The sequence below is a fragment of the Balaenoptera ricei genome, chromosome 7 (genome assembly GCF_028023285.1).
Source record: "Balaenoptera ricei isolate mBalRic1 chromosome 7, mBalRic1.hap2, whole genome shotgun sequence".
Taxonomy (NCBI): domain Eukaryota; kingdom Metazoa; phylum Chordata; class Mammalia; order Artiodactyla; family Balaenopteridae; genus Balaenoptera; species Balaenoptera ricei.
Genome location: NC_082645.1, coordinates 120,743,193 through 120,763,645, shown reverse-complemented (window position 1 = coordinate 120,763,645; position 20,453 = coordinate 120,743,193). Strand labels below are relative to the sequence as shown.

At 51.2% G+C, this 20,453-nt stretch overlaps 2 protein-coding genes across 4 annotated transcripts in view; both read left to right on the top strand.

The window, feature by feature from the left end:
• Positions 1-634: 634 nt before the first annotated feature.
• On the top strand, positions 635-2,404 carry LOC132368844 (olfactory receptor 6B2-like). The gene is given in 4 exon segments (XM_059927557.1): positions 635-830; positions 1,099-1,142; positions 1,255-1,766; positions 1,768-2,404. Coding segments are annotated over 4 exon segments (1,323 nt in total). The 3' UTR covers positions 2,339-2,404.
• A 4,888-nt stretch (positions 2,405-7,292) lies between these two features.
• Positions 7,293-20,453, top strand: part of NDUFA10 (NADH:ubiquinone oxidoreductase subunit A10) — a 49,852-nt gene continuing 36,691 nt past the window's right edge. For all 3 annotated transcript variants that reach the window (XM_059929097.1, XM_059929098.1, XM_059929096.1), the window contains exons 1-6: positions 7,293-7,447; positions 11,101-11,269; positions 12,013-12,228; positions 13,097-13,183; positions 15,103-15,224; positions 17,156-17,235. In XM_059929097.1, the coding sequence (XP_059785080.1) occupies positions 7,373-7,447; positions 11,101-11,269; positions 12,013-12,228; positions 13,097-13,183; positions 15,103-15,224; positions 17,156-17,235 (749 nt within the window). In that variant the 5' untranslated portion in view covers positions 7,293-7,372. The remainder of the gene's footprint in view (positions 7,448-11,100; positions 11,270-12,012; positions 12,229-13,096; positions 13,184-15,102; positions 15,225-17,155; positions 17,236-20,453) is intronic.

Here is a 20,453-nt window from a genome sequence, read left to right as displayed (position 1 = left end):
TCTGCATTCTCTTCCCCATGTCCAAGCTCAGTGATTCTCCAACAAGGGCAGCCCCAGACTCCCTGGGCAAGCACAGGTCTCTAGGTCACTCCCGTTTCTCCTGCCAACACAAAACCATCTTTTGGAAATGTTTGCAAGACGGGCCTGTTTTGGCTGAGACTAATACAATGGTGTGTGTGTGTTGATTACATATATGGGGGAAAAGTTCTTATGCCAGAAACTCAAATTTCCCTGCCCCTGTGTGAGTAATAACATCCATGAACCCTGAGATAGGGCAGGGTCCCCACCGAGTCCATCGCCCTGGACCACGCCACGGTCATGGCACATGGAGCAGCCCCTGTCCCCAAGCAGGAGTCATACCCCTCCCCAGCCCCAAAGGAAGGGGTAGCAGAGGTCTTGGTAAGGACAGTGCTGTGTGGCTGGAGACTGAGTGGACGGTGGGGGAAGCTCAGTCAAGGGCCTGGACACCTGGACAGGGCACAGGGGTGTCAGCAGTGAAGCCCAGTAGGGCTGTGCCCCCAGCAGACGTCACCAGCAGGGGCCGGAGGCCCGGGATGGGAGATTCCATGCTAATTGGTGCTGTGGGCAGTTACATCTCTGTGGAGGGGTAATTGGACCCTGGAGCCCCACATCTATGCGGGATGGAGAGGAGGCCAACAGCCGTTCTTCCCGCGCCGCCTTTGAACTGGCAGATGCTCAGAGCCAGGCCGGCGCCTCAGGATGGGCCAGGCCACGCTGGGAGCCGCCCGCTCAGGGGTCAGTGGGCAGAGAGGAGAGACGCCCGGCCTGCGCTGGGATGGGGGAGGCCAGGGACACCTGCGGCTCTCCAGGTAGGTTTCCGCGGGGTCCTGCCCCTCGGTGAAGTGGCCGGTCTGGCTGCCTCTGGACCTGGTCCCTCAGGGGGAAGTGTTTGGGGCGGGGCCAGGGTTGAGAGGTCCCTCACCACCAGCGGCCCCCGGCCCTGATCTCACAAGGTGGGGGCTTCCTCCCCGCGTGCTTCACCCCACTGCACCCCGCATCTCCAGCATCCTCCCCCCGAGCTCTGAAGTTCTCCACCGAGGGGCGCTCTTGCCACCGCCCACTTTGTCCACCCCCCAGGAGACGCCCCCCGCTCTCGGAACATGGGGGAACCCCTGCCCAAGGTCTGCTTGTCCCTGCCCTCCACCCCAAGCTACTTATAGGAGGCTCTCCCCTCTCTCCCCGACCCAGGGCTGCCTGCCCTGTCCCCCTCCTGTTCCCTCCCGCCCTCACAAGGAGGCTGCTGAACCTGGACATGGAGGGACGTTTTCATACAGGAACACTCTTTGTGTCTATTCCCCGTTTGCTGCAAAGCCAGAGCGGGTGTTGGTGGGAGAAGGGGGTGCAGGCTGGTGCTGTCTCCACTTTGCTCACGTCCCCTATCGGGGGTGCCCTGAGCCTCAGTGCAAGGGACCCCCGATTTGGGGGAGAGCTACCCCTGCCACCTGCCCTCCGGCCCCGCATCCTCCCCTCCGGCTGCAACACCTGCTCTCCCTCCTCTTCCTGCTCACCTCCGTCTTCGTGCTGGTGGAGCACCTGGCCGTCATCCTCACCTTCTGGGGCAGCTCCTCCCTCCACAGGCCCATGTACTACTTTCTGGGCATCATGTCGTCCCTGGAGATCTGGTGCGTGTCTGACATCGTCCCTAAGACGCTGGATGGCTTCCTCACGCAGCGGGGACGCGTCTCCTTCATCGGCTGCATGACCCAGCTCTACTTCTTCAGCTTCCTGATGTGCACCGAGTGTGTGCCTGGCCTCCATGGCCTGCGACTGCTGCCAAGCCATCATGACCATGGGGCTGTGCGTCCAGCTGGTGGCCTTCTCCTTTGTGAGTGGCTTCACCATCTCCGTGATCAAGGTCTACTCTATCTCCAGCGCCACGTTCTGTGGCTCCAATGTCCTGAAGCACGTCTTCTGTGACATCTCCCCCATCCTCAAACTGGCCTGCATGGACTTCTCGACTGCCGAGCTGGTCGACTTCGTCCTGGCCTTCATCATCCTGGTGTTCCCGCTCGTGGCCACCATGCTTTCCTACGGACACATCCCCCTGGCCGCCCTGCGCATCCCCTCGGCCACGGGCCGTCGGTGAGCCTTCTCCACCTGCGCCTCCTACCTCACCGTGGTCACCATCTTCTACATGGCCTTGATCTTCATGTACGTCTGGCCCCAGGCCATTGATTCCCGGAGCTCCAACAATCTCATCTCTGCTGTTTACACTGTCCTCACCCCAATCATCAACCCCTTGATCTACTATCTGAGGAACAAAGAATTCAAGGATGCTCTGAAAAAGGCTCTGGACTTAGGTCAACTTTCACAGTAGCGCAATTAAATGTCCTACAATCTGACCTGTGGTGCCAATAAAAACAACCTCTTACAGGACACTTTACTTTCTTTAATAGTGACAATTTATGTAATTTAATTAATTAATTAATTTAGTTTTGGCTGTGCCACGCAGCTTGCAGGATCTTAGTTCCCCCACCAGGAATCGAACCCACGCCCTCAGCAGTGAAAGCGCAGACTCCTAACCACTGGACCACCAGGGAATTCCCACTTTATGTTTTTTAAAGTAAATTTTTAAATGAAATTTAGCAAACCTACAGAACTGTGAATAAATAATAAGTCTTCATCTGGATTTGTTTTCACAAAAGAACCACACTTATGTCACCAGCACCCAGATCAAGAGTCAGAAGCTACCCTCACGCCCCTGGCCCCAAGATTTCCACTATCCGGACTTCTAACACCAGATACTATTTTTGACGTTTTTGAGGGTTTTATGAATAAAACCATGAAGGATGATTTTACATTTGACCTCTTGCATTCATTATGATGCTTGAGTGAATCCTCAATGTTTCTGCATGTAGCAATAATACACGCATATAATGTGTAATATCCCACAGTACAAATACATCACAATACATTTATGCATTTTACTGTTGGGGATAGAATTATGGATACTGCCTATTATGGGTAGTGCTGCTATAAATAACTGGTTTGTGTCTTTTCGTGAATGTACATACAGTTTTGTGAGCTGTGTGCTAGGCCAGACCTGCGTACATAAAGGCTATGCCTACAATTCCTGCAACAAAAGATTCATGTATGATCAGGCTTCATAGAAACAGCAAGACTGTTTTCCCAAGTGGGTGCATGAGAATTCCAGTAGCTCCATATCCTTACCAACACTTGGTATTCTAAGCATTCTCTATTTGCCATTCTTCTGGGGTTGCAGAAGAAGTTCTCACTGCAACCTTAACTCGCATTTCCAATGACCAAGGCTGCTGGGCACTTTTGTAAGTTTAGTGGTTTAATGTCCTTCTGGACGTGCCCTTTCTGAAGGGTCCTTGCAATCAAGTCTTTTGCCTATTTTTATATTGAGTCACTTTTTCTTTTTAACATGCAGGAGTTCTTACATATTGTGGGTCCATGCCCTCTGTTGGTTATATTTACTGCAAAAATGCCCTAGTGTCTGGGCTTGCCTTTCATTCTCTTAACGGTGTCTTTTGATGAAGAGAAGTTCTTTATTTTGATGTCCAATTTGTTCATTTTCCCCCTTTAGAGTTAGTTCTTTATGTTCCATTTGTTTGCTTATTCCAAGATCATGCAGATATTCTCCTGTTTAATTCCAGAAGCTTTATTGTTTTACCTTTCATGTTTAGATTCAGTCCATCTGAAACTGATTTTTATTTATGGTATGAGATATGGGTCAACATTAATTCTTTTCTATAGGGATATGAAATTGACAAGAACCCACTATTTATTGAAAAGACCATGCTTTCCCCTATGCAATGTCACCCTTTTCATAAACCAAATATCCATCTATCTATCTATCTATCTACCTGTCTACCCTCATCTCTTTTTGGACTCCTCGTTCTGTCCCATTGGTCTGTCTATTCCTGCACTAATACCATGCTGTTGTAATTACTACAGCTTTTTCATATATCTTGATACCTGGTAGTAAATCCTCTGTCCTTGTTCTTTTTCTTCAAGATTGCCTTGGTTATTCTTAGTCCTTCCCAAATGGGGGTTGGGGGAGATACATTTTAGAATCAGCTTGTCAATTTCAACAAAAGAAAACTTGGGGGGCTTTTTATTGGGATTGTATTAAATCTATAGATCAATTTGGAGGTAACTGTCCTCTTTACAATTTTGAGACTTTTAATCCAAGAATAAGGCAAATCCTCTCTTCATTTACAAGTCCTTCAATTTCTCAATACACTTTTGTGGTTTTCAGTGTAGGGCTGTTTCACATGTTTCTGGGGATTTGAGTTTTTTGCGTTTTTTTTTTAAAAAATTCTAACACAAATGGCATTCTTTCTTTTAAATTTTTAAAGTTAAAATTCAAAATTTTTCTCTCTCTTTCCTTGTTGCTGATACATAGAACACAATTTTTTAAACTTTCTTCTTGAAACAATTACAGATTTACAGGAAGTTTCAAAGAAAGATGGAGGGAGGTTCTGTGCACCCTTCACCCTGTCTTCCCCGATGACACTGTCCTACATGATGGTAGCCTCCACATTGGGACACTGACTTTGACGCAATCCACGGAACTTAGATTCTACCAGTTATACATGCATTCACCTGTGAGCGTGCACCTGTGTGTGTGTGTGTGTGTGTGTGTGTGTGAGCGTGCATATGCAGATACGCTTGTAGCTCTATGCTATTTTGTCAGCTGTGTAGCTTCGTGGACCACCACCATCAAGATACGGAACGTTTCCATCACACACCCCCATTCCCTAGCCTCTGGTGACCACTAATCTGTTCTCTATCTCTATATAATTTTGTTATTTCAGGGATGTTATATAAGCAGAATTATACTGTATGTAATCTTCTGAGATGGACTTTCTTTACTCAACATAATTCTCTCCAGGGGTCCAGGCTGTTGCCTGTATCAACAGTCCATAGGTTTTTCTAGTCGAGCAGTGTTCCATGGTATGGATGTACCACACTTTGTTTAGCTGTTCACCTTTGAAGAACAGGTGGGTGGTTCCCAGTTTTTAGCTGCTAGGAATGAAGCTGCTACGAACATTCATTCGAGTTTCTCTGTGGAATGAAGCTGCTACGAACATTCATTCGAGTTTCTCTGTGAACCTAAATTTTCATTTCTCTGGGGTTAATGTTTAAGACTATAATTGCTAGGTTGTATTACAGTTCATTTTTAGTTTTACAACTTTTCCAATTTGGAAACTGCCAAACTGCTCTTTAGCAGAGTGGCTGTACCTTTTTACATTCTTACTAGCAGTGTGTGAGTGAACTAGCTTCTCTTCATCTTCTCCACCATTTGGTGTTATCACTATTTTTTTAATTTGGCCTTTCTGATAAGTGTGAAGTGGTATCTCACTGTGGATTTAATTTACATTTTTCTAATGGCTGATGACGTTGAACATCTTTTCATGTGCTTATTGGCTATCTGTATAACCTCTTCAATGAAATGTCTGTTCATGCCTTTTGCCCACTTTTTAATTGGATTATGTGTTTCTTACTGTTCAGTTTTGAGATTTATGTGTTCTAGATGCGAGTGCCTGGTCACACCTGTGGTTTGCAGGTGTCCACCCCCACCCCCATCCCCAGAGTTGCCTTTTCATCCTCTAAGGGTTTCTCACAGAGCAAAACTTTTTAAAAATTTTGATGAGGTCCAATTTACCAATATGTCCTTTTTTGTATTATGCACTTGGTGTCAAGCCGAAGAATTCTTTCCCTAGTCCTAGGACAGTGATGTCCGATATTTAATTTAAGGTTATTTTGTTTCCTACGGGGATCACTCTCCCTTTTTCGTTAGGCCATTAGTAAAAGTTGTTAAGCACAGAACTTTGTCTTGGGAAGTGAGATGAAGGATGTGTGTTTGCTTGGGGTGAAGCAGGAAAGACAACCGGAGTGCTGGAGGGAAGATGCGAACGGGGTGGACAGTGGCGCAAGGCCAGATAATCCGACAGGGAGGTGTCCCCACCCTCACCCCCCCGGACTTCTCAGATGCGCTGGCAAGGACATGGAGCGTCTCAGACATATCGGAATGTGGAGCCAAGCCTTGGGTAATAAGCGGTGACTCCACCGGGCCGGATGACTTAGGGCTACCTGGTCACACCTGCTCATCCAGCTGTATTTGAGGTGCACCTGTGATGCGTTAGGAGCTTTGCTTGGGGCTGGGGCACAGTGGTGTAGGGTCTGGAGGTGGCCCACGCTCTCGGACAACGCAGGGTGTAGAACACTATTCTCTCAGTGTGGCTCATCTACATCAGAATTAGCTGGAAGCTTGTTAAACACATTTCAGGGCCCATCCCAGATCTTCTAAGTCAGACCCTCTGGCATTAGGGACTAGCAATCTGTATTCTGGACAAGCAGGGATTCTCTTATTAGAGAAACATCCACTGAAAGGACCTTCGTTTTTACAACTCCATGATCATTCTGAAAAGTTGAAAACCAAATGAAATTTAAACAAAAGAAAAGTTAGGGTGTTAAAAACAATAAGCCCGAGGAGGAGAGTGAAGATTATAAAACCTTTTCAAATGGCAGGCGTAGTAGGTGAGAAATCTCACATTAAAGTCACCTACTAACCTGAGAGGAACTGAAAGTCACCTACTAACCTGAGAGGAACTGAGGCCCCAGGTCATTCGGTCGATCGCGGTTTTAACGGGGGAATGAGGACAGCTTTTGTTTGCACGTTACTCAAGGTGTCAACACCACCAGGCGCGCCAAGGGGTGTGAGACCTCTTAGACCTGGAGCCGTGAGCCAGGCGGGGAGATGGGCCCTGGGGAGGTGGAGGACGCGCGGATCTCAGCCAGGCCGGCCCTGCTGGACGAGCGCCGTGGGGCGGGAAGGTCAGTCTACGGTCCTTCTTCAGAGCCTCTCGGACGCCCGCGCTCGTCCTGGGTCGCTCTCACACCGGCCCTCCTTTCACCCCCCGCCCCAGCCCCAGGCCGCCTTCCTAGCCTCGGGTGGTTTGTGCGCTATGGAGACACTTTCAAGGAAGTGGTTTTGAAGTCCGCACCTGCCGGTCTAGGGAGTTCGGGAGGGTGGCGAGCGTCCTGGACGCGAGATGTGCTGCAGCAGTAACTACGAGGTCTGGGGCGGCCTCGGCTCCCCGCACTGCGCGCCCTCAAAACCGGGCAGTGGGCAGGCCTCCCCCTGGAGCCCGGGCGGCGGGCGGGCACGACAAGGTCCAGAGGAGGCGGACGCCAAGGCAGACCCGAGGTAAATCAGCCCCGACTGCGCTCTGTGCGCCTGCGTCCGCCGCCCGGAAGTTCCCGACAGGCGCGGCGCGGGCATCCCGGCCGTGACGTCACTGTAGCGCGCCGGTCGCGGGAGGGGCCCCGTGGCGACTGCGTCCCCTCGGGTCCTTGAGCCGGTGCTGACCGCGGAGCCATGGCCTTGAGGCTGCTGAGACTGGTCCCCGTGTCCGCGACCTCTCGGGGCCTCGCGGCGGTCGTCCAGCGCGTGGTGAGGCGGCGGCGGGCGGGGGCCGCGGGTGGGACCTGGCTTGTCCTCCTGGCGTCGCCCCTTCCTCACCTCCCGGGGCCTCCCGGGGTCATTCTCGGGGGGACCCACTGTCCCCTGGAGTGTTTGGTCCTGAGTCGCGAGGGCAGGCCTCGGAAGGGCCGCCGCGAGCTTCTCCAGGCCGTTTTCTCTCAGCTCCGAGCAGACGTGGGGCCCGGAGGGGAATGGGCGGCCTGGCCGCCCTGCTTGGGGAGGCCAGGTTGCAGATATCATTACCCAGTGCGGTTGTGCGATAGACGAATGAGCTGGTGTGGGCGAGCCCCGAGAGCCTGGGGGCGCTCATTCATTCATTCATTCATGTGGCAGCGCTGTCAAGGGCCAGGTCAGGGGCGATGTGACGTTGAGCAGAAACGACAGAAGGCATTCAGGTTAGATCTGGAAGGATTAGGAGAACTTACTATGGTCGAGACAGTGGAATGACATTGTACGCGGAGCCAACAAGACAAGCAAATGAACTGTGGCTGGAAACCTTAGGAAGACTATTTTATGACAGTGACTGTATCATAACTCCTTTGGGTACTAGTGGCTGGAGCAGCGTTGGTGTCGAACTGTGAAGGGACTTGACCTCTGTGCTCAGGATTTTGATGAGCAAGGATTTTGAACAGAACAGTGCAATAGTCTTATTAAAAAGTCATATAAATGCTTTCAGGAGATAACTCGGGCTGCAAAATAGAAGAAAGAGAGAAAGAATGAAAGAGGGAAAGGTGACTGTCTTTATAACACCCAGCGTACTTCCCTGCATTAGTGAACGTGAGGGCCCCAGAGTAGAGGGGGCTGCCGGGCACACACTAGATGGACCCACCTGTAACTGTGTTCGCCTCTGGACGCTACTCCCTGCAGGGCATGTCGATGGGCTTCAGTAGGTCCAGAGAAAAATGAATAAGATGAAAAGGATATACAGCTTGTTACTTGGAATAATTGAAGGAATTGGAAATGTGTCGTGAAAGATCACTTATTCCCTGTGATTCCAGAGAGCAGAAAAATGGGACTGAGGGTGGGAAATAATAGAAAGACTATCATAACCATAAAAAAGCACTTTCCAAAGATTTGAAGTCAGGGAATAGTTGATTGCTTTATTCACATGTCACTGTGCCCCTGCTGTGTGCCACATCTGAGGTATATTCAAGTTGGGGATACAGATGGGAAACAGTTTGCACATGGCTCAGAGGTAGCCTGGAGGAGAGAGTGATTAATTTCTGGGGTGCAGGATACCCATATGATTAACACCCCGTCACTTATCTCATCTGCTACTCTTGCCCCATCCGGTCCACTTGGCACCAGCTACACTGGCCTTGCTCATCCTTGCAGTACTCTTGCCTCAGGGCGTTGGCACTTACTGTTCCCCCTGCCCGAGAGGGAGACGCTCTTCCAGGTGGCCACGTGGCCAGTTCCCTCACTGCCGTCCAGTCTTCGTTCAGTTGTCACTCTTTCTGCAAGGGTTCCGTGACCACCCGTTTTGACGTACATCCCATCCCGTAAACTGTCCTCCCCTTCACGGCACTTACTTAATATGCTGTGTAATTACTTGTTTTGTTATCCTATGGAATTTTTTTGGCTCACTGCTGTATCCCCATTGTGTAGAAAAAAGACTGCATAGTATGGGAATCTAATAAACAGTTGCTGAATGAATAAATGAATGCGTGAATGACACACAGTTGCTGCTGAGTAACTTAGGTATTCACAGTTGTTGGGATTTGAGAGTTTTGGAATATATAGAGAATATCCTGCCATTTACTATCCTCGTCTCCTGTCGATGGACCTTTGGGTGGTTCCAGTTGTTTGTTGTTGCAGGTGTTACTTCTATGAGCATTTTGATATGTATCATTCCTCCTGTTTGCTTCTCTTGGTTGCGGTGGTTTCTCAGATTCTCCTTGTTTCTGATGACCTTGGCAGTTTTGAGCAGTACTGGGTGGGTAGTTTGTCCCTCCGTGGGACTCGTCTGATATTTTCTCGTGACTTGCCTGGGGCTGTGTGTTCTTAGGAGGAAGAGCACAGAGGTAAAGTGCTGTTCTCATCACATGATATGAAAGGTACACTGTGAGCATGACTTACCACTGATGACCTTAATCACCTGGCTGAGGTAGCGGTAGTGTCTCTGCTGTGAAGTTACTCTTTCTTCCCCGTTTCCAGCGTGTCCTCTTTGGAGGGGGGTCACTGCGTGCACACAGGGAGTGGGGGATTATGCGCCCTTCCTGGAAGGCAGAGTAGCCACATAAATTGTTTGGAATTCTTCTTTATGGGAGGTTTGTCTCTTCTCCACATTTATTTATTTATACCAGTATGGACTTGTGTATATTTATTTTATATTTTGGGGTAAAATTCAGTAAGCTCTACTTTGTTACTCAGACTGTTCCAGCTGTGGCCATTGGGAGCTCTTTCAGGTGGCTCCTGTATCCCTGTAACCTGCCCCTCATGGTGTGTGTTGGAGCACTTCCTTACTACCTGGCCCGGCAAGATGGTAGTGATAGAATCAGCCGTTTCTCTGAGGAGCCCTTGTGCCTTTTACTGGAGAATGACATTAGAAACCAAGACCTAGGTACTCCATGTAATTGATCTTGGAGTGTTGTTGCTTCTAGATCCTCTCAGCAGACAGAGCAAGGAAATGTACTATACTAACCTGTGTGTATACCCATATCTGTAAGTATTTCTCTGTGTGACTCTCTGCATCTGCAGTCAACTAAACATGCATTCATACTGACGTCTGTAGCTCTAATCCAGTACTGCATGGGTCATTCCAGCTCCTCCCCTGGCTGATCGGTGGGGTTTTTTTGTTTTGTTTTTCAGGGATAGGGGTTGTTTGAGTTTTAGTGTGGAGAGTAGATTGGGACACTGGAGACAGGAGATGGAGCAGGCATTTGCGTTGCAGACGAGAGATGTGAGGATGTCCGCAGAATCGGTGCACCGGGGGGGGGGGGGGTGGGGGGGTGGGGGGAGGGAGGGGCCGCTGGCCAGAGAGACTTAAGATTAGGATCAATAGGGTTTTGTGAGTGATTATGGAGTTGGAGGAAGGAGGAGGGTATCAAAGGTGACTCTTGTCTTTGTTCTGCTTGGTGGATGGTGGATGGGGAGCTTGTGAGGGGAGCAGATTGGGGTTTGGGGTGTGGATGCTGAATTTCAGTTTTAGGTCTGTTAGCTTTCAGGTACTTTCAGGACATCTAGGACATCAGGAGCTGTTTAAAGGCATGAGCTAACCCGTTCCCGAGCTCAGGACAGGAGCCTGCACTAGAGAAATGTTCTTTATCCCCTTCCGCCCTGTCTCCCCCTCCCCCTCCCCCCTGCCTTTCTGTCATCCATCCATCCATCCATCCATCCATCCACCCATCCATCCATCCAATTTTTACTGAACGTGGTAAGTGTGTCCTGTTCCAGGCCCTGAGGATTTAGCAGTGATCAAAACAGGCAATCCCCTGCCTTTGCGAACTTACGTTGGGGGTGGGGCTGAGAGGCAGTAATTCAACGAATAGGTTATACAGATGTCGATGTTGGCTGTTTTGTCACCAAGGGTCTTCTTGGCATTTATATTTACCTAATAGCTGCTGATGCCTGCGGTGACCAGAATGCTTACGTTGTGCTGTTGTATGATGTGTGTTTTTCAGGGAGGAATTCATACAAGTGTCCAGTGCAAGCTGCAGTACGGCCCGCTGGCATACCTGCTTGGTGAAAGAACGACCAAAAAGCTGACAGAAAAGAGCAAAGTGATAACTGTAGATGGCAACATATGTTCGGGGAAAGGCGAGCTTGCAAAAGAAATAGCAGAGAAGCTAGGTATGAACTTGTGTCCTGCAGAGTAACACGATTTTCTCAGATGTACAGTTACTTATCTGAGTTGGATTTTACTTTAATATTGAGTAGGTAGAATTGCGCCTAAGGTAGGTATTTTACACTTTTGAAATATTTACTGAAAAAGCTGTTGTTAGTCTTTCAGAGTTGGAAAATTTTAGAAGTCCGTGCTGGTTGTCAGTTTGAATTGGGACTTTATCTTGACCATGTAAGCAGAGCACTTTCCCAGGAGCAGTCTCATTTGAACTGTGTAACAGCCCGTGAAACAGAGCTGACATTCTGCTCTCACTTACGGACGGGCAACCTGAGTAAGAAGCTGGGTCACAGGCTGCTTAGCGTCGGGCCAGGCGTGCACCCCGTTTCCCGACTCTGGAGCCCGTGTCGTCCCCGTGCCTTTCTCTGGTATTTGACAAGCCGAAGCCCAGTTGCGTGCAGCGGGCCCCCACGCTCGGGGGCAGCTCTGCTCAGCAGGAGTCCGTGCGACGCCACAGTGGGAAATGCTGCCTTGCAGCCCTGGGGCTTCATGCTGCCCTTACGCGCGTGCTTCAGGCTTGTCGTCGTCCGTGTCTCGTGTGCTCCCGTTCGCGCACCAGGAACACAGGTGTCAGGGCGACTTGCCCCAGGCCTTCGCCGACCGGCCTCAGCGATGGTGGCAGGTGCACCTCGGCCGCTCGCTGGTGGGACGCGCCGTGCTCATAGCACGTTTGTCCGGTTGTTCCTCTCCTCAGGCCGGAAGCACTTTCCCGAGGCGGGGATCCACTACGCAGCCAGCACCACCGGGGATGGGAAGCCCCTGGACATACAGCTCAGCAGCAACTGCAGTTTGGAGAGGTTCTACGATGACCCGAAAAGTAACGACGGCAACAGCTACCGCCTGCAGTCCTGGTTGTACGCCAGTCGCCTCCTGCAGTACGCGGACGCCTTGGAGCACGTGCTGAGCACAGGTGCAGTATCTGTGGTCGGGTAGCTGTCGGGCATGTGCTGCACTTGAACCCTTTTCTGAAATGCAGTCGTTTTAGATTGCCGCTCATTAGAACTTTTTTTAAAGGGTATTTGATGAGGCAAGCTCTGGCTTTCCAATAAGATCATGGATGCTCTGAGATCCGTGGTGGTGGGCGTGGGGTGGACGCCCTGGCGTCTTACTGAGCAGCTGGGATGGGGGCGGGGTTGCAGTGGACATCGGCGGGGGGTGGATTGCGGGGCAGGACCTATGGTTCAAAAACGAAATCCCTTTCTCTAGTAGCCGGATGCTTTCGTCAGGGCTGAAAGAATGAAACAGAACATTGTATCGCCAAAACCAAAAAAGTATTGTAGTTTTGAAAATGATTTCGCACTTAGAAGTGCGTGTATGTTCTTTTGAAAATATTTGGTTTGGAAATGGAATTGTAAATAATCTTTTCCCTTTCTAAAATGAAGGGGCTAGTTTTCATTGCTTTAATTACTATCTGAGTTTTGATTTTTTTTTTTTTTTAAAGTAGAGGGAAGGATTTTATTTATTTATTTATTTATTTATTTTTGGCTGTGTTGGGTCTTCGTTTCGTGCGAGGGCTTTCTCTAGTTGCGGCAAGCGGGGCCACTGTTCATCGCGGTGCGAGGGCCCCCCACTGTCACGGCCTCTCTTGTTGCAGGGCACAGGCTCCAGACGTGCAGGCTCAGTAGTTGTGGCCCATGGGCCTAGTTGCTCCGCGGCATGTGGGATCTTCCCAGACCAGGGCTCGAACCCGTATCCCCTGCATTGGCAGGCAGACTCTCAACCACTGCGCCACGAGGGAAGCCCTGAGTTTTGAGTTTTGTTTCCATGTTTTTAAACAGGGCAAGGTGTGGTGTTGGAACGCTCCATCTACAGTGACTTTGTCTTCTTGGAGGCGATGTACCGACAAGGCTTCATCCGGAAGCAGTGTGAGTCCGGCCGGCAGGCTGGCCTTCCCGGGCACGTGGGGTAACCTGGTAAAGGCCCTGCTAGACTCACCCTGCAGTTAGTATGCGTTTTGTGAACAAGTGTTAAATAGATGAGTAATGCCATTCCACAGGAAAAACCAGTTCCTTCCACCCTCTTTCCTTCCTAAATTCGTCTCTCCCTGTGAAAGCACAGTGGTGTCCAGGATCCTGAACGCATAGCTTAAGCCGAGTCTCCACACAGCCTCCCAGGAAACTTCCCTGGCTCTCCAGCCACCTTGTGGCACAGCTACGTGGCTCTGTGACCTGTGGCTAGCTTCACGGAGCGGTCCTGTTCCCGTGCCTCCCTCACTCCTCTTTGCTGGCCCCTGTGACTGCAGCATTCTCGTCCTTCCCTTCTCTCCTGCACGTGCTGGTCTAGTGCTTTTAGGGACACTAGCACTGGGTTGGGGGATTGTTGAAAGTCTGGCAAGTGGCCAGTGACAAGAATAAAGGCTCCTGGCTAAAGTAGCCTGGCCACGAGGAGCGAGGGAGCCCGTCCGGTTGGGGCCGGGGTGTCTGGAGCTAGGCGTGTGCCGGATAGGGCTGTGGAAAGGCCGTGTGGTCGTTCAGCCTGTGGGCATGTTCACGGCGAGCTTGGTCGCCTGGATCCAGCAGGCGGCTAGACCTGGAGCGCAGAGTACGAGCGGTCAGTTCCTGAATGGGGAGACCGAAGCCAGCCAAGGCTGACCGGCGAGGGGGCCGCCCTTGGTCTGCGGGCCCATCCTGCTGTCTGCACAGTCCTGGTGCCTGTGCGGAGAGCAGCCGGAGCCCGTGCTTCTGAGCCAGGCGCTGAGTCACGCAGACACTCGGACAGCCTCAGGGCCAGCCAGCCAGCCTTGCCGGGGTGCGCGCTGTGTGCCGGGCTCTGCCTTAGGTGAGAGGGATGTGAGGATCGGTGAGACCAGGCCCCCGCCATCCTGGGGGCAGGGGTGGGAAAGCAGCCTAGATGCGTGGTTGCAGCGAGCGCGCTTGCTGGCTGTGCGACGTGGTCCCCGGGTGCGGAGGGAGCGTGTCGAGAGCGTCTGACCAGTCGGGAGACGGGGTGTCGGGGGCAGCGTCCCTGAGGAGTGAGCCCTGGCCGAGCCGTTGGTGGTGCCGCCACAGGAGCTCTGTGGGCAGCAGGGGCTGGCGCGGCCTGGAGGGGGCGGTGCTGGCGGAGGGGCAGGCCGGGCACCTTGGCCGGGGTGCTTAGGTTTCTCCTGAAAGTACTGCGCAGCCCCTGAGGGGTTTTAGGTCCGGGAGGCATGTGGTTCGGTTTGAATTTGTTTATCTGAAGGGTGCGTTCGGGGAAGGCAAGTGAAGGAAAAGGAGACCCTTGGGAGGAAGTCGGGGTTGGAGGGAGCACCGCGGGAGGGAGGCCCGTGGCGGGCAGTGGAGCAGCCTGCTGGACTGGGTGGACCTGGGCACGGGGCGTGCATTGACAAGCCGGCTGGTCAGCTCTGGGGGAGAGGAAGGGTGGACCCAACTGGGCCGATGGGGCCACCAGCGAGGAGGACCTGGAGGGGCAGCGGGCTGAGAAGAGGTAAAGGTGCACCCTCACATGTGGCCAGGCACACTTCAGATCTGGCCTTTAGAAAGCTCTTAGGCTGGGACTTAAATCCCACTGTTGGTATAAGTTGCCTCGTTTCTCTGGCCTGACTCTTTTGGTCTGTAGACATGAGAAGCACCGCCCTGCAGGGTGGCTGTGAGTGCTGCGGTCACCGTGTGCCAGCCTCACGCGTGTGCAGCCGGCGGTAACGGCCGTGACTGTTACGTGGTTCGCAGGTTGACACGTGGCTCTGAGAACCGCATGTACCTTTGCCCTCTTATTTGAAGAGAAGTGTGCATCTGAGGGCTGTCCGTGGACCGTCGGCTGACAGATGGTGCCTCTCTCGTGCCAGGTGTGGACCACTACAACGAGGTGAAGAAGGTCACCATTTGCGAGTACCTGCCCCCTCACGTGGTCATCTACGTCGACGTGCCCGTTCCCGAGATCCAGAGCCGGATCCAGAAGAAGGGAAACGTAACTCAGCCTTTAAGTCCGAGACCACTGTCTCTTTAGGTGTCCTCGTTACGTTTAAAATAGATCAGTGCTTCACACCGATACTTATAGTGGGGTGCTGTGAGTTCCTGATGGCCCCTACAGGGACGGGGGCACGCACATGGGTCCCCCCAGGAGAGCGGGCACTTGTGCGATGGACGACTGAAGGAGGCCCCGGTCACTCACAGCTCTCCTCCAGTGCTCTCCGTCCCTGGTGCCATCCTGCCATTGTCCCCTGGCCCTGGGTCACCTGAACCACTCTGAGGATGGGTGCATCTCCTGACAGGACTTCCCTTTTTGTTTTCTAACGGGCTTTTCATGCCCTGTTGTTTCCTACAAGTTGAAAATAATTTCTAATACCCTTTCGGTTTACCACTCCCATATGTCGGGCCTGTCTTCCTCTTTTTCCTACTCAGTGACCCTAAAACGGTAGAGCGATGATCTCCACACACGTTCATTTACTCTTAGGGGCGTTGAGACAGTCAGGTGCCTCGAAACCCTGCGATTTGAAGTTGGCTCTGCAGGCGTGATGCAGGATGCAGGTTAACAAGGCCCGTCTTTGCCCTTTTGACTAGTTCTTATTTGGAAAGATCCCTCCTACTTAGAGTATTTTTTCCTGGGAGGAAATGCTCTTTTTGACATTGTGATGAAAAGGTAGGCTTGCCTGTATATCTGTCGTCCCAGGGCCCGTCCTCAGCGCTGGGAGTCCCGTGGGTGCTCCGTGAGTGCCTCTCTGATGGCAGGTCCTTGCCAGGGTGGCAGAGACGCTCCGGGCGTCTTCGCTGCAACTGAAAGAGGCTGTGGGTCACCCTCCTCGCTCATTTGGCAGTGAACACACGTGACACCCGTGTCTCCCTGTTGATTACCAGTCTGCACCTGTATAAGAGTTTACTCCTAAGTGTGATGTGTAATGTAGACTTTGGAGAATATTCCATCGAGCGGCGGAAGGAGGGAACTACAAGTCAAAAGTATTATCATTCAGTGGAATAATTTTGAACACTTTTGCTTATTAGAGTGACGTTTATTGAGAAATATGAAGATATATACTTAGAATTCTCTAGATAACTCTTTTGATATCTGGATAGCAATATTTTAGAAACCATCTTGAGGAACAACTTAGAGCTGTGAACATTTTTATTTTTCCAGTATTCGATGAATACTGTCACCAGCTAAAATTACCACTGTGTTTAAGTAAAGGAGACATTTTATCAAAGGAACATTATGTCATTAATAGATGTGTGTTCTTATATTCTAGTGGGGAGACTAATAGTAAACAAGGAAATAAATAAGAAGTACGGGAAATAAAGGCAAATGCCATGAAGAAAATCAAACAGGGTGACAGATAACTTAGCCTTTAGCGTTGCTAAACCGTGAGATGTTTTCAGTATGGAAACTTGCCACTCATAATTGGAGTTTTACGTTTCTGAAATTGGCAAATGTCTTATGAAAGGGAAGTGGAGATGGAAAAAGCGGGAGAGGTGGGGGTGAGTGGTAGAAAAGCGGGGTGGGCAGAGAGTTGTCAACGGAGGCGGGTACTGTGGGTCGGTGGGGGGAGTGGGCCAGTCCCCTTGTGCGGTGTGTCATCTTGCGTCGCCCGCACTCGGGCACGGCCCAGACGGGAGGCGGGGGCCGTAACTGTAAAGGGGGTTCTTCCTGTTCCTGTTCTAAGTCCACCTCTTAGAGTCTGTGAAAGAAAGGTCATGCCGTACGTTCACCTGGGCAAGCTTCCGTGCTCTCTGCGGCAGAATGAGAACGGTTCTAACCAGTACCGAAGCCCCTCCCATCACCCCATGGTTCCTAGAGCGCCCAGCCTGACTCGTTCTAGGAAAGCTGTTCGTTGATTGTCTCACGTTTTCCATAAGCACGGGAAAAAGAAAAGTCCAAACGTATCACACGTCTCTGCTTTTATTTAGCCACATGAGATGAAGATCACCTCCGCCTACCTTCAGGACATCGAGAATGCCTATAAGAGGACCTTCCTTCCCGAGATGAGGTGAGCCCAGGGCACGGTGGATAGATTGATTGATTTAATTTAATTTAATTTAATTTTTTTAGATGTTTTTGATGTGGACCATTTTTAAAGTCTTTATTAAATTTGTTACAGTATTGCTTCTGTTTTATGTTTTGGTTTTTTGGCCTCGAGGCATGTGGGACCTTAGCTCCCTGACCAGGAGTCAAACCTGCACCCCCTGCATTGGTAGAGGAGGTCTTAACCACTGGGCCACCAGGGAAGTCGCAAGGATTTATCCGACAGAACTCCACACGTGCAGTTCCTTAGGCCCCACCAGCCCAGGGGCGCACTCTTGTTGATTTCAGTGGATGTCGTCTGGGGAGTTTTAGTCTGACATTTATAAGCAACAATGACAGCAGATATTTCAGTTTGAGTTAGTAGGTTTGGGGTTGATTTGTGTTTTTTGATTTGCTTATTTTGCCAAGACATTTTTTTGTTGTGTTTTTAGAATATTTTGATGCTGGAAGTGAGCTGCAGCTGTATTCTGTGACAGGTTTTAGGGTTAGGGAACTCATGTATTCACTCTAGGTGGCAGCTGAACGGTCATGTTCATCACCTGGAAGGCTTGCCTGGAGGTGCTCAGTGAGTCGCTACAAAATTGGGGAAAGGTCAGCCACGTCTGTACATACTTTTTTTTTAAAATTTTATTTATTTATTTATGGCTGTGTTGGGTCTTCGTTTCTGTGTGAGGCCTTTCTCTAGTTGCGGCAAGTGGGGACCACTCTTCATCGCGGTGTGCGGGCCTCTCACTATCGCGGCCTCTCTTGTTGCGGAGCACAGGCTCCAGACGCGCAGGCTCAGTAATTGTGGCTCACGGGCCTAGTCGCTCCGCGGCATGTGGAATCCTCCCAGACCAGGGCTCAAACGCGTGTCCCCTGCATTGGCAGGCAGACTCTCAACCACTGTGCCACCAGGGAAGCCCCTGTACATACTTTTGAATGATGTTCTTAAGTGGGGTCTGGGTTAAATGAAAACACCACCAGACCTTTTTCCCATTTGGTTTCTTCTCTCCCTCCTTCTTTCTTTATTGAAAGCACCGAGGGATTCGTGGTTTCATCCACTCTCTCTAGATGGTCATTCTGTGGTCCACGTGTGTGTCATGTGGAAGGGGTCATTTTCTACTGTCACTCAAGTCCAACTAAAATTAGGATGTTTGAATAATGCTGTTACTGAAGGTCTCTAGTAGTATTTTTCAGATTTTTAAAAAATGTAAGCCTCTTTTGATACCTTAAAATATTATGCTCTTGTTGTTTAAAATTTCAAAGTAACTATAAAATTGTGAATAAACACAAAGTAATGTCTAGCAGTTTTGGAAGATAAGTTTGATTTTAAATTGGAACGTAATTTTTTTAGCTGTGAGCGTTGAGGCTTATAGTATCTCTGCTTGCTTGTGATAAGCTTTTCTCTCATAGGCAGTGGAAACAACAGGGCGGGCTGTAGGTCGTACTGCTCTATTTTCAAGGCCAGAAGTGCAGGAAAAAAGTCAGTTTTGTAAATCTTGTCAAGGGGAACATATAGAGCTATGAGAATAAACAGAGATAGTTGACCCTAGGATTTCAGTTGCAAAGATTCCTCTTGGAGATCTTCTGGCTACGAAACCACCACCGAGACAAGGCTGCCGGCAAGTTCTCACCCAGGACTTTGAGCTGCAGCATCAGGAGAGTAAAGGCCACATTGAACTTGCAGACGGCTGGGATTTTCCTTGTACCTGGCAGTTATTTTCCAGAACGTACCCTCAGGGCTTCCTGATCATGAAAGGCTTAGCAATGATTCTAAGTATCCATTGCTTCATTGGGCGCTGCGTCCTTGAGCTGCGTTGGGAGTCAGCTCCTGGCATCTCCAAGGTTCAGCGCTCCCGAGGGGCCGCTCTCCGTCGTGCTGGAGATCAGACAGCTTCCTCCTCAGCTGCTGAACCCAGGCCAGCACGTTGCCCTCTGGTGACTGCTGAATCCCAGCGTGGAGTGAACGGTTTTTCACACCCTCACCGATCAGGGCAGACGGTCAGACGTTCAGCTCTGTTTTCACATCCCTGCCTCGGTGGTCGGGTGCGGGCCTTGCGGGTCGCCGCACGGTTTGGAAGCCGTGGCTCGCTGATGATGGACTGGTATTTCCTAAGGGTGGGTTTTTACTGGCTCTCGGTCTCCGCTGGACGGTGGTGCCGCATGCTGGGTCACCCCGCCGGGGTCAGTCTGGGGAGCTTGGTGGTGTCACCGTAACAGCGCAGATGTTGTGCCTTCCAGCTGATTCCCGGGCTTGGAACGGCAGCTTTCTCGGCAGCGTCATTACCTGCACCTCATTCTGAGAAACCTCGCGGGTGGGGTGAGCTTCCTGCGTTGTGGTGTGCGGGGCCCTCGTTGGGAGGCGCCCCTGAGGACGTGAGGTGCGCCGGTGGTTTACACCGGGGCCTTTGCGGCCTCTGCTGGTTCCTCGTGTCAGGGCCCCTCACCTAAGAAGCAGATCGCACTTTGGAGGGAGAGGCTTCTCGGGCATCTTCGCAGGTTGGGCTGAGTCTGGATGTTTTTAAGTGCCACGGGCTTAGTTAGGTCAGAGTCGCTCGGGAGCGTTAGGCCTACTGTGCGTTGTGAAACGGACCTCTGTTTCTGCCGTGTGGACTTCCCAGATTCCCAGGTTGGCTTCTTTCTCTCTTTGTCCCCAGCCTCAGCCACCTGAAAGGGGAAAGTGCAGCCAAGGGTCTGGCCCTGTGTGTGGAGCCGAACCTTGGGCCATGGAGTCAGGCCTCCACCCCGAGAGGCGGCGCTGCTGTCCTTCTGTGTCCGTCTCTCTCCTGGCAGACTCACCCCCAGTCGGGCCCCGCAGGCCCGAACGCTGGCTTCTACTTTGATAAGCAGTGAGCAAACCAGAGGAAATAAGGAAGAGGGGCTTTTTGTTGATGTTTGTTTGCTTCTCACACGACACATGGAGCGCGGGACTGTGACTTCAGAACACGTGTATCTTGAGGTGATGCGTTTATGCACCTGGAAAGAGGAAGCTCCACGCTGTTCATGACGGCGTCACGGGCCGTCCTGTGCGCTGCCGCCCGACACTGCACAGGCGCCGGGCTGCCCGCCTGGAACCGCTTTGCAGGAAGGTTGGGTGGAGCCCTGCTTCCAGTAGTTCGTATCGTAGAAGCTGGATGTGGGCACATGCACGGGTGGGGCGGGGCCGTGTGTTCTTGGAGCGTTGACCCTGGTGTGGATGCA